This window comes from Callospermophilus lateralis, chromosome 8 (assembly GCF_048772815.1).
Source record: "Callospermophilus lateralis isolate mCalLat2 chromosome 8, mCalLat2.hap1, whole genome shotgun sequence".
NCBI classification, from domain to species: Eukaryota; Metazoa; Chordata; class Mammalia; order Rodentia; family Sciuridae; genus Callospermophilus; species Callospermophilus lateralis.
Window position 1 is genome coordinate 139134970 of NC_135312.1, and position 12549 is coordinate 139147518.

The 12549-nt window shown below is 51.1% G+C and overlaps 1 protein-coding gene across 1 annotated transcript; it reads left to right on the plus strand.

Moving 5' to 3' along the window:
* The first annotated feature begins 938 nt into the window (after positions 1-938).
* Positions 939-6489, plus strand: Mad2l1 (mitotic arrest deficient 2 like 1). The gene is made up of 5 exons (XM_076864771.1): positions 939-1081; positions 1322-1468; positions 4202-4322; positions 5508-5611; positions 6230-6489. Exons 1-5 carry the CDS (start codon positions 1009-1011, stop codon positions 6400-6402), a joined length of 618 nt encoding a protein of 205 aa, XP_076720886.1. The 5' UTR covers positions 939-1008; the 3' UTR covers positions 6403-6489.
* The last annotated feature ends 6060 nt before the right edge of the window (positions 6490-12549 follow it).

Consider the following 12549-nt stretch of genomic DNA (forward strand, 5'->3'; position numbering starts at 1 on the left):
GGTGTTGCACCTCCTCATCCTGTGTAGCCTCCACTCCCAGCTGCTAAGAGAAGTGCCCACGTGCCTTGCATGCTGCCACTTCTTCACCCTGTGTAGATACTTGTCCTGGCTGCTAAGAGAAGTCTCCACGCTGCGCTGGACACTGCACCTCCCTCACCCCCTGGACGCTGTGCCTGCTTCACCCGGTGTAGACACCTGTCCCGGCTGCTAAGTGCAGTCCCTCCCCACGTGCCCTGAACGCTGTGCCTGCTTCACCCTGTGCCTGCTTCACCCCGTGTAGACACCCGTCCCAGCCGCTGAGAGCAGTCCCCACAATCCCCTGGCCGCTGCACCTTCTTCACCCTGTGTAAACACCTGTCCCCGTCTGCACACTGCCCTGGTCTTCACCTCCCTGCCGCCCTTCGTCCACAGCGCTAAGAAACGCTGCAACGCTGGGACGCGCAGGGAGATCCTAGCAGCGGATTGAAATCCCTTGGACCCTGCTGTCCTGGGCCTGGGGCGCCACCCGCACCCCTCGCAGGGTGGCCAACCACGGATCGCACTGCCCAGCGCCTGCGCAAATGGCCTGTCAAGTCTGAGCAGAGAGCATTAGACAGGCGGCAGAGGGCAGAGGGCAGAGGGCAGAGGGCAGAGGGCAGAGGGCAGAGGGCAGAGGGCAGAGGGCAGAGGGCAGAGGGCAGAGGGCAGAGGGCAGAGGGCAGAGGCTAGGCGCTCTGCTAGTGTGGGGCCTGTAGGTTCGCACATGCTCACTATGGGCGACTTGGGTGAGGCTTGGGATTTCACGCCTGCGCAGCGCAGGCGGTGTGAGCGGTAGCGGGACTGAGGGAGATTGCGCGTGCGCGTAGCTGGCGCTTGGGCGGTGCTGAGCGATTGCGCTTGCGCTTAGCCGTCTGCGTAGGCGGGGCTGGGCGTTCGCGCGTGCGCAACGCAAGCGACGTGCCGCGTCGTTACTTTTGAACCAGGTGGCGGGAGTCGCAGGTTAGCGCTCGTCTCGGTGGTGGACTCGCTATGGCGCGGCAGCTGACCCGGGAGCAGGGCATCACCCTGCGCGGGAGCGCGGAGATCGTGGCCGAGTTCTTCTGTGAGTCCGGGCGCGGCCCGCGGCGGGTGGGGGGCTGAGTGCGGCCGGACGCGGCGGCGGCGTTTCCCGGAGGCCCACGAAACCCGGCGCCAGGGCCGTTGGGGTCGCCGGGACGCCCCGCGCCGCAGGTGGCCTCGCTCGGGGAACCCCGGGGCTGCCGCCCGCAGGCTGCGCGCGTCCCGCCGTCCGTGCTGCGGGCCGGGCGCCGCGCGCTGACGGTGGGGGTCCCCTCCTTGGCAGCGTTCGGCATCAACAGCATCCTGTATCAGCGCGGCATTTACCCCTCGGAGACCTTCACCCGGGTGCAGAAGTACGGGCTCACGCTGCTGGTGACCACCGACCCCGAGCTCATCAAGTACCTGAGCAGCGTGGTGGAGCAGCTGAAAGGTGCGCGGGAGGACCGCGGGGGCTGAAGGCCCCCAGGGGCAGCGACGGGTGGCCTCTTTGCCGTTCCTCCGCTGCTTCCGTTCGGCCTTGTGAAGATGCTGCCTGGGACCAGTGAGCCTTTAGTAGCGCAGCATTCTCTTGTCGCTTAGCTCAAAGCCTGTGTGGTTCCTTTTAGCTCATTCTCCCGAGTCTGTTATCTCTTTAGAATCCTTCCTGGCTTTTCTTTCTCTCCACCTGTAATTCTGATTACTAATTTTTGTGTGTTGTAGAGTCTTTCTGCCATTTGATCTTCCAAAATGTTAGTCCAAAAAGTACTTAGTGGCCCTCAGTTTCTTCTTATGAATTTTTAAATCCATCGATCATCGTTGTATTCAGATTGTTTAATTGCCTTTAATCTACAGTTCAGTTTTAAATTGGTCTTCAGTGACTGGCCACCAAACTGTCAGCGTGTCTCTTTTAAGCAGCATTATGCCCCAGGTAAGCTGTGGACATTGGCATCACATCTGCAGGAGTGGAACCCCCTTACTGTGCAGATGGGGGAGGATCAAGACTGACAGACCAGGGAAGATATGGCTTATTCCCTAGGATAGGTTTTCTCAAGCATAGCACTGTTGACATTGGCCTGGATATTTATTTAGTTTCAGGTGCTTCCCTGAATATTATGAGATGTAGCACCATCCTTGACCTCTACCCACCAGAAGCCAATAGCACATGCCCTAGATCTAACAGTCTAAAGGAGAATATTGCCAATGTGCTCTGGGGATCCCAGCTGCCTTTTCTTGGAAACGTCTGCTCCGGTTGGTGCTGTCAGAATAGCAAGATTCGAAAGGCCTGTAGTGAGGTGTGGGGGTGGACCCCATCCTCAATTGCAAGAAATGCATCCAGAAGGGGGGTCTGGGCTGTCACCAATGGTCATTCATGATGCTGCACTCAAGTACTTGTTGCATTGCTAGAGAAGGAAGCCATGCTGAAGGCTTTTGGGTTTGGGGGTTATTTCCGGTAACACTTCACCTCATGTCTATCTAGATCTTTGTTTAGCTTTTTATTTTAGTTAGAATAGAGAAACTGTTCTTCCTTAAAGTCAAATTGTTGGTTGTTTTCAATTCCATTTCCTCTATTCTTTGAAGGACTTTGTCCTATTTCTTCTCACGTTTTGCTTCTCTGTTTTGATTTGAGTTATTCCTGTTGGCTTTGTCTTTCTCATTTTAAAGAATGCACTAGTACTCACTCCAAGTCTCCTTCAAATTACCACCCAGTCTCCCTTTTCAGCGTAATAAAAAGTAGTTGGTATATGCTGGGAATTGCAAAGGCCTTACGATAAATCTAACAGGTGCTTGTTTTTGTTCTGCCCACAGAAATCTTTTTATGAACTTAAAGAGTATTAAAAAGAGGAATATGTAACAGAGACCTCTGTGGTCCATGAGCCTAAAACACTTACTAAGTATTATAAAATTATTTCTTGCCCTTTTACCAAAAATTTGGCCGCCTCCTTCAGGGCTCAATCTGGAGCATCTCCTTTTACACTCTCTCTAGGTCTCTGTCGTGTGTGTAGCTTCCCTAACAACTTTCCTGTGGTTGACTCACAGTCGTACAGGATCATCTCCAAGACTGTAGTTATCCATTCAGGAATGTGATCATAAACTTGGGAGCTACTCCTGGAGAGTCCCTCTCCTTTCCCATATCTAATCCAGTAAGTGTTAACAGTTTTTACTGAGCAGCTTCTTCGTCACCACCAGTCTACCCTCCTGTGAGCTTTTTTGTCTCCCACTCAAGTTACTTAGTGTCCTTGATGCCCTGCGCACATCTCCAGTCCATTTCCTCATGACAGCCAGGTGGCAGTTTTGAAATACAGTCTGACTACACCGTGCCCTGCTTCACCCCCTGGCTCCTGAGGCCGGTTTGCATGGCTTTGCATGTAATCCATTCTCCCTGTCTTTGCTGAAGTTGTGCTGGATTGCTTGCAGCCCTCTGGGGTCCCATGTTCTTTCTTTTCAGTCTTTGTAGCCTGTCCTTTTCCCCCTCTATTTTGTATATTCATCGTGAACAACCACTAGTGACTCAGCCCGGACCCCCGTTCTGGATGCCCTTCTTGCAATTGAGGATGGGGTCCACCCCCACACCTCACTACAGGCCTTTTGAATCTTGCTATTCTGACAGCACTAACCGGAGCAGACGTTTCCAAGAAAAGGCAGCTGGGTCCCCAGAGCACATTGGCAATATTCTCCTTTAGACTGTTAGATCTAGGGCATGTGCTATTGGCTTCTGGTGGGTAGAGGTCAAGGATGGTGCTACATCTCACAATATTCAGGGAAGCACCTGACACCAAAAAAAAATAATACATATGCAAAATAGAGGAGAGAAACAACATGATAAATAACAATACATTAATGCTGCTAATGTTTAGATCTAAATAGTTCTTCCATCACCCCCCTAAATTTACCATATTTTTCTCTTAATTCTCCCATCCTTCTGTAATTTTCTCTCCGTGACAGACATCACAATTATAATACCCACCCCCCACTCTGCCCTCAGCACCCAAGATCACACTGCTACCAACATTGAAGATTGGGAAAGTAGCTAGATTTTTGGCAGGATGAGTTTTCTTGCAGTGAGCGGAGGGCTGGAATACCAGCAGCAGGCATTTACTGAGGACGGAGCATGGGCCTAGGGAGGAGTTGCCGGCAGTGCTCTGGAGCATAGCGGACGCAGACGTCACCTTGCTGTGTGTTGCAGATTGGCTGTACAAGTGCTCAGTTCAGAAGCTGGTGGTGGTCATCTCGAACATTGAAAGTGGGGAGGTCCTTGAAAGGTGGCAATTTGATATTGAGTGTGACAAGACTGCAAAAGACGACAGGTAAATAGGACAAATTATTCCCTCTTTGATGCATATTTTTTTCAGAATTTGACCACTATGTTAAAGTTCTAATTAAATTGAACTATTCTCACATAAAGTATAGTTTATTAGATACTTAATGTTCTGTGGAAAATCTCCTTTGCTCACTTTAGTATTTCATAAATTTGTACAACAGGCATACTGTTGACATGACTGCCTTTAGTCTAAATCAGTGAACTTCCACTTGAATGTTTGCAGTGGGATGTGTGAAGCAGCGTGTGGTAGACTGAGTGGGCCATTGAACCAACTGCTCAGAGGCGCTTCACTGTGGGGATGATCCCGGGCAGTCTCCCCACTTAGGATGTAGCTCCATTGTGCTTCGTTTAATGGCATAGACCATTATATTTGCACTATAAACTCGTGAAGTTTCCACACTCCTTATGTGGGAGATATCTCTCAAACCTGAACTGTTTTCATTATGAAATGTAGTTTGCTTTTAAAGCCTTTAATCTATTTCAGGATTCCCACCCCCCGTTTTTTTTTTTGTTTTTGTTTTTGTGTGTTTTTTTTTTTTTTTTTTTTGTAGCAGGATTGAACCCAGGAGCACTTAATCACAAAGTCATATCCCTAGTCCTTTTTTATTTTTTATTTTGAGACACAGTCCCACTGAGTTGCTTAGGGACTGTGTGTTGCTGTGGCTGGCTTCAAACTTGATCCTCCTGCCTCACCTACAACCAAGTCACCAGAATTAGAGTCATGTGCCACTGTACCTGGCCAGGGAATTTTTTGAACTAATAAAAATACTCTGATGTTACGATTTAACATTTTATTTGAAACAATAACATATTATATATTTAGACATTTCTCAAAACTACTAAGGTGGTTATTCCAGTTGAATATTTTATATACTATTAATTTTTATTTTAATAGATATTGTAATTTTCTGCCTTGAAGTGGTTGGCAGATTTCTAATCATCTCCTACTAAATGACCTGCATCCAAGAACAGCCCTGAGTGATGATTGGATATGTAAACAATCGCCAGAAAATGCTTTGGGCCCACTAGGGGACCTTTGCTCATTTATGTTTTAATTTTTTAATGCATTACATATTTGATTTTGGAAGCAAAAGTAAATAATCTTACTTGCCAGTGTTTTAAGTCACTTGTTAAAACCTAACGTAATTGATTGATCTGGTGTCTTTGACAGTGCTCCCAGAGAGAAGTCTCAGAAAGCCATCCAGGATGAGATCCGTTCAGTGATCAGACAGATCACAGCGACAGTGACGTTTCTGCCGCTGTTGGAAGTTTCTTGTACGTATGACACCCGTTCACACTGAGTTTTGTTTCCCAGGGAACAGCTGAGCTACTGCCTGCAGAATCACCCCTTTGTTAACTTGTAGCGGTCAGAACCCTGTAGTGTAAGTGGGGAGCATCCCAAGGCAGCAGCTCTGTGTGCGTCTGTGTACCCGCGTACGCGTGTGTCCTGGAACCCTGGGAAGGTCTGAAGAGGAGAGGAAGTACTGCCCAGCAGTCCCCGGAGGCTGCGCTGTGGCTCCTCCCGCTGCCTGCTTGTCTGCACACTGCTGTGTGGTGCCTGTCTTGCTTATCAAGCCCAGTCACTCCCCGTGCCAGGCACTGTGGTAGGCGCTGGTGTGGCTGAGGGTCAGGAGTGGTCATGTGATTGTGTGCCTGTTGTATCTCCATAGTTTTCTACAGAATTTAAAAATCCTGAATTTTTCTAAGGTAAGATAGAAGAGTATAATCTGTGCTGAAATAAATTTCCTTAGAGGAAAATAAAATAGTGATTAGAGATAAGGCTAAACTATCTTTTCTAACAATGGGTAGTTCAGAATGTGGCCCTGTAATAGAGAGCGAGCGTATATTTACCTTGGAAAAATAGCATATTTTAATGATCTTATCCCGATTTAGGTTCATTTGATCTACTGATTTATACAGACAAAGATTTGGTGGTACCTGAGAAATGGGAAGAGTCGGGACCACAGTTCATTACCAATTCCGAGGAAGTCCGTCTTCGTTCCTTTACTACCACGATCCACAAAGTAAACAGCATGGTGGCCTACAAAATTCCTGTCAATGACTGAGGCGGGAGAAGATGCTGTATTGTAATTCTCCGTGTGGTTTTTCTGAAACCCGGGCAGCTGCAGTTGATGTGTTGTTTCATAGATACTTTTGCTGGTGAGCCAGCCCCATTCTGGATGAACTCTGTGTAACTGTTGTTTATACCTGAGTGGCCTGCCTCAGGGTTGATGTGGAGAGTGCACCGCACTGTTCAGAGCAGCCAGCAGATCCCGTCAGCATTACAACATGAATGCCTTTGAACATGGTCTTGTAGGTGGAAAGTGTTTGCTACAAAGCTGATTACTTTTCTCAATTGTTTTGGTCAAATAATTGACTCAGAATATAGATAGATTTTAGAATATAAAATAATATAGCAAAAGAGCTCTGAACATTCAGAATCTTTGTTTAGATCCTGAAAGTAATGAAAAATGCTTTATTGGGGCCTCTGTCATTTATTATATTGTATAGTTTCCACATGGGAAAATGCTATTTGGTTTTAACATATATATAAGTTGAACCCATGAAGCAGGGGATAATAGTGCTGTTTAATTCTTGTAATACAGAACTCTGAAACACTTTCAATGGTTTATAAATCAAGCTTCAAGTGATAATGGTGAATAAAGTTCAATCTGTATCTTTTAATTTGTCTTAAAACATTGCGATAATGGGAGAGGTGTCAATGCAGCTTGGTGGTAGGGTGGGTTCTGTGGGGCGTGTGTCTTCGCGTTCTTGCTGGGCTGCTGGGCCAGGGGGCTTGGGGAGTCTTGAGGGTCTTTGAGTCCAAGGCACAGCACTTGGTGCTCTTCTCCTCACGGCAGACAGACTTCAGGTAAGCCTCGCTGGGCAAGGTCCAGGCGCGGGTGGTAGTCTGTCCCAGGCTCGCTGGTTGGAGGCCTTCTTGTGCTCTTGTCCTTGCTGTAACTCTTCTCATCTCTGCTCCAAGTCTGACCTCATTTTGTCTCTGTTCACTGAATGCTGATGTGAGGCACTGTCCTAGGCCCTGCCCTGTGTTAACCCATTTCACCTTTGCTGCTCTTCTGTGCCCACTGTCGTCCATTCTTGCAGACCTCACGTTTAATGTGCTGGGAGGAGCGGTCATCTGAAGCTTGCCATCTGGCCAGGTGGGAAAGTGTGCTGCACAGAACCAGGAGGCACCCAGGAGGTTCCCTGACGTGCGTCTGTCCATCCCAGTGTGAACTTCACCTGGGATCCACTGTGTGCTTGTTGAGCATAGGGGCCAAGCCTCGGGTCCCTGTCTCTGCCGGAGGCTGGTGTGGAAGAGGAGTGTCGTGAGTGCTGCTGAGAAGGCCCTTCCTGAGTGTTGAAGCTGCCTGAGGAGGTCACGGGGCCTTTTGGAAATGGTCAGTCACAGTGTTATTTCCTAATGAGGATGATGGTCATGTGTGAATGGAGAGGACGTTGAGTCGGGCACAACAGAAAGCTTGGGTTTCAAAGAGCATCAGAGGCAGTGGAGAGTGGCCGCTCGTAGGATGAAAAATTCATCAAGTTCTGTTGACGTGAACAGAGGAGGAAAGTAGAAGTTGCTTCAGTGGAAACGCACGGGTGGAAATTCTGGTCCTCTTTTTGGCAAATTTGTTTGAAAATATTGCAGATAGCAGTGACTTTCCAAAACATTGAATGCTTTGCTAATCATTAAAATCTTTCTTTGCCACCAAAATTCATTAGCAGCAGCATTCTTATGTACTTACGATACTCAAATACCAGTCACGTGTGTCCTTGTGTGGCAAACTAAAAAATGACCTTACCATTCCACTCTGGTTTATTCCAGTGCTGACTCTACCTGTAATTCAGACTTAAGTCCAGGGTTCAACGTTCTGGGCCTACATACCCGTCTCAGTGGTAGGAGCTGGGTGGTCTTACCTGCTGTTCACTCCACGGAACCAGCACTGCCCTCACTGGGCCCTCGCTGGGCTCAGCAGGCTGGCCATGGGGAGATCCAAGGAAGACAGCCAGTGGCATGGGGAAGTGGAGCAAAGGCTGCTCCCCAAGGAGCAGGCTGCTGCAGGGCTCCGTGGCCAGTCCTGCAGTGAACACACTAATGTCACAGCCTGATCCATGTCAAGAGCAACAGTGAAGAGCTCTGCTCACAGTCTAGATTTGGGGGGTAAGACTTCTGGAAATGACATTTTAAAGGCTAAGAATGAACCTTCTTCGTTTCTTCTTGGCTAATATTGTTAGGGCTGAATTCTTAGGTGCTTGTGTCATTTGCATGTTAGTTTTGGGGATACTGGGGAATAACCCAGGGGAGCTCTACCCCTCAGCTACACCCCAGCCCTTTTTATTTTTTTCACTTTGAGGCAGGGTCTCACTTAAGTTGCTGAGGCTGGCCTTCGACTTGGGGTGCCTCAGCCTCCCAGGGCAGTGGTCTCAGGTGCGGCTGCATGTTCCTGTGTGCTGTGGTGGAGTTTCTGAGGTGCGGCTGCATGTTCCTGTGTGCTGTGGTGGAGTTTCTCAGGTGCGGCTGCATGTTCCTGTGTGCTGTGTGGAGTTTCTGAGGTGCGGCTGCATGTTCCTGTGTGCTGTGGTGGAGTTTCTGAGGTGCGGCTGCATGTTCCTGTGTGCTGTGGTGGAGTTTCTGAGGTGCGGCTGCATGTTCCTGTGTGCTGTGGTGGAGTTTCTCAGGTGCGGCTGCATGTTCCTGTGTGCTGTGGTGGAGTTTCTGAGGTGCGGCTGCATGTTCCTGTGTGCTGTGGTGGAGTTTCTGAGGTGCGGCTGCATGTTCCTGTGTGCTGTGGTGGGAGTTTCTGAGGTGCGGCTGCATGTTCCTGTGTGCTGTGGTGGAGTTTCTGAGGTGCGGCTGCATGTTCCTGTGTGCTGTGGTGGAGTTTTCTGAGGTGCGGCTGCATGTTCCTGTGTGCTGTGGTGGAGTTTCTGAGGTGCGGCTGCATGTTCCTGTGTGCTGTGGTGGAGTTTCTGAGGTGCGGCTGCATGTTCCTGTGTGCTGTGGTGGAGTTTCTGAGGTGCGGCTGCATGTTCCTGTGTGCTGTGGTGGAGTTTCTGAGGTGCGGCTGCATGTTCCTGTGTGCTGTGGTGGAGTTTCTGAGGTGCGGCTGCATGTTCCTGTGTGCTGTGGTGGAGTTTTCTGAGGTGCGGCTGCATGTTCCTGTGTGCTGTGGTGGAGTTTCTGAGGTGCGGCTGCATGTTCCTGTGTGCTGTGGTGGAGTTTCTGAGGTGCGGCTGCATGTTCCTGTGTGCTGTGGTGGAGTTTCTGAGGTGCGGCTGCATGTTCCTGTGTGCTGTGGTGGAGTTTCTGAGGTGCGGCTGCATGTTCCTGTGTGCTGTGGTGGAGTTTCTGAGGTGCGGCTGCATGTTCCTGTGTGCTGTGGTGGAGTTTCTGAGGTGCGGCTGCATGTTCCTGTGTGCTGTGGTGGAGTTTCTCAGGTGCGGCTGCATGTTCCTGTGTGCTGTGGTGGAGTTTCTGAGGTGCGGCTACATGTTCCTGTGTGCTGTGGTGGAGTTTCTGAGGTGCGGCTGCATGTTCCTGTGTGCTGTGGTGGAGTTTCTCAGGTGCGGCTGCATGTTCCTGTGTGCTGTGGGGAGTTTCTCAGGTGCGGCTGCATGTTCCTGTGTGCTGTGGTGGAGTTTCTGAGGTGCGGCTGCATGTTCCTGTGTGCTGTGGTGGAGTTTCTGAGGTGCGGCTGCATGTTCCTGTGTGCTGTGGTGGAGTTTCTGAGGTGCGGCTGCATGTTCCTGTGTGCTGTGGTGGAGTTTCTGAGGTGCGGCTGCATGTTCCTGTGTGCTGTGGTGGAGTTTCTGAGGTGCGGCTGCATGTTCCTGTGTGCTGTGGTGGAGTTTCTGAGGTGCGGCTGCATGTTCCTGTGTGCTGTGGTGGAGTTTCTCAGGTGCGGCTGCATGTTCCTGTGTGCTGTGGTGGAGTTTCTCAGGTGCGGCTGCATGTTCCTGTGTGCTGTGGTGGAGTTTCTGAGGTGCGGCTGCATGTTCCTGTGTGCTGTGGTGGAGTTTCTGAGGTGCGGCTGCATGTTCCTGTGTGCTGTGGTGGAGTTTCTGAGGTGCGGCTGCATGTTCCTGTGTGCTCTGGTGGAGTTTCTGAGGTGCGGCTGCATGTTCCTGTGTGCTGTGGTGGGAGTTTCTCAGGTGCGGCTGCATGTTCCTGTGTGCTGTGGTGGAGTTTCTCAGGTGCGGCTGCATGTTCCTGTGTGCTGTGGTGGAGTTTCTGAGGTGCGGCTGCATGTTCCTTGTGTGCTGTGGTGGAGTTTCTGAGGTCGGCTGCATGTTCCTGTGTGCTGTGGTGGAGTTTCTGAGGTGCGGCTGCATGTTCCTGTGTGCTGTGGTGGAGTTTCTGAGGTGCGGCTGCATGTTCCTGTGTGCTGTGGTGGAGTTTCTGAGGTGCGGCTGCATGTTCCTGTGTGCTGTGGTGGAGTTTCTGAGGTGCGGCTGCATGTTCCTGTGTGCTGTGGTGGAGTTTCTGAGGTGCGGCTGCATGTTCCTGTGTGCTGTGGTGGAGTTTCTGAGGTGCGGCTGCATGTTCCTGTGTGCTGTGGTGGAGTTTCTGAGGTGCGGCTGCATGTTCCTGTGTGCTGTGGTGGAGTTTCTCAGGTGCGGCTGCATGTTCCTGTGTGCTGTGGTGGAGTTTCTGAGGTGCGGCTGCATGTTCCTGTGTGCTGTGGTGGAGTTTCTCAGGTGCGGCTGCATGTTCCTGTGTGCTGTGGTGGAGTTTCTGAGGTGCGGCTGCATGTTCCTGTGTGCTGTGGTGGAGTTTCTGAGGTGCGGCTGCATGTTCCTGTGTGCTGTGGTGGAGTTTCTGAGGTGCGGCTGCATGTTCCTGTGTGCTGTGGTGGAGTTTCTGAGGTGCGGCTGCATGTTCCTGTGTGCTGTGGTGGAGTTTCTGAGGTGCGGCTGCATGTTCCTGTGTGCTGTGGTGGAGTTTCTGAGGTGCGGCTGCATGTTCCTGTGTGCTGTGGTGGAGTTTCTGAGGTGCGGCTGCATGTTCCTGTGTGCTGTGGTGGAGTTTCTGAGGTGCGGCTGCATGTTCCTGTGTGCTGTGGTGGAGTTTCTGAGGTGCGGCTGCATGTTCCTGTGTGCTGTGGTGGAGTTTCTGAGGTGCGGCTGCATGTTCCTGTGTGCTGTGGTGGAGTTTCTGAGGTGCGGCTGCATGTTCCTGTGTGCTGTGGTGGAGTTTCTGAGGTGCGGCTGCATGTTCCTGTGTGCTGTGGTGGAGTTTCTGAGGTGCGGCTGCATGTTCCTGTGTGCTGTGGTGGAGTTTCTGAGGTGCGGCTGCATGTTCCTGTGTGCTGTGGTGGAGTTTCTGAGGTGCGGCTGCATGTTCCTGTGTGCTGTGGTGGAGTTTCTGAGGTGCGGCTGCATGTTCCTGTGTGCTGTGGTGGAGTTTCTGAGGTGCGGCTGCATGTTCCTGTGTGCTGTGGTGGAGTTTCTGAGGTGCGGCTGCATGTTCCTGTGTGCTGTGGTGGAGTTTCTGAGGTGCGGCTGCATGTTCCTGTGTGCTGTGGTGGAGTTTCTGAGGTGCGGCTGCATGTTCCTGTGTGCTGTGGTGGAGTTTCTCAGGTGCGGCTGCATGTTCCTGTGTGCTGTGGTGGAGTTTCTGAGGTGCGGCTGCATGTTCCTGTGTGCTGTGGTGGAGTTTCTGAGGTGCGGCTGCATGTTCCTGTGTGCTGTGGTGGAGTTTCTGAGGTGCGGCTGCATGTTCCTGTGTGCTGTGGTGGAGTTTCTGAGGTGCGGCTGCATGTTCCTGTGTGCTGTGGTGGAGTTTCTCAGGTGCGGCTGCATGTTCCTGTGTGCTGTGGTGGAGTTTCTGAGGTGCGGCTGCATGTTCCTGTGTGCTGTGGTGGGAGTTTCTGAGGTGCGGCTGCATGTTCCTGTGTGCTGTGGTGGAGTTTCTCAGGTGCGGCTGCATGTTCCTGTGTGCTGTGGTGGAGTTTCTGAGGTGCGGCTGCATGTTCCTGTGTGCTGTGGTGGAGTTTCTGAGGTGCGGCTGCATGTTCCTGTGTGCTGTGGTGGAGTTTCTGAGGTGCGGCTGCATGTTCCTGTGTGCTGTGGTGGAGTTTCTGAGGTGCGGCTGCATGTTCCTGTGTGCTGTGGTGGAGTTTCTGAGGTGCGGCTGCATGTTTCCTGTGTGCTGTGGTGGAGTTTCTGAGGTGCGGCTGCATGTTCCTGTGTGCTGTGGTGGAGTT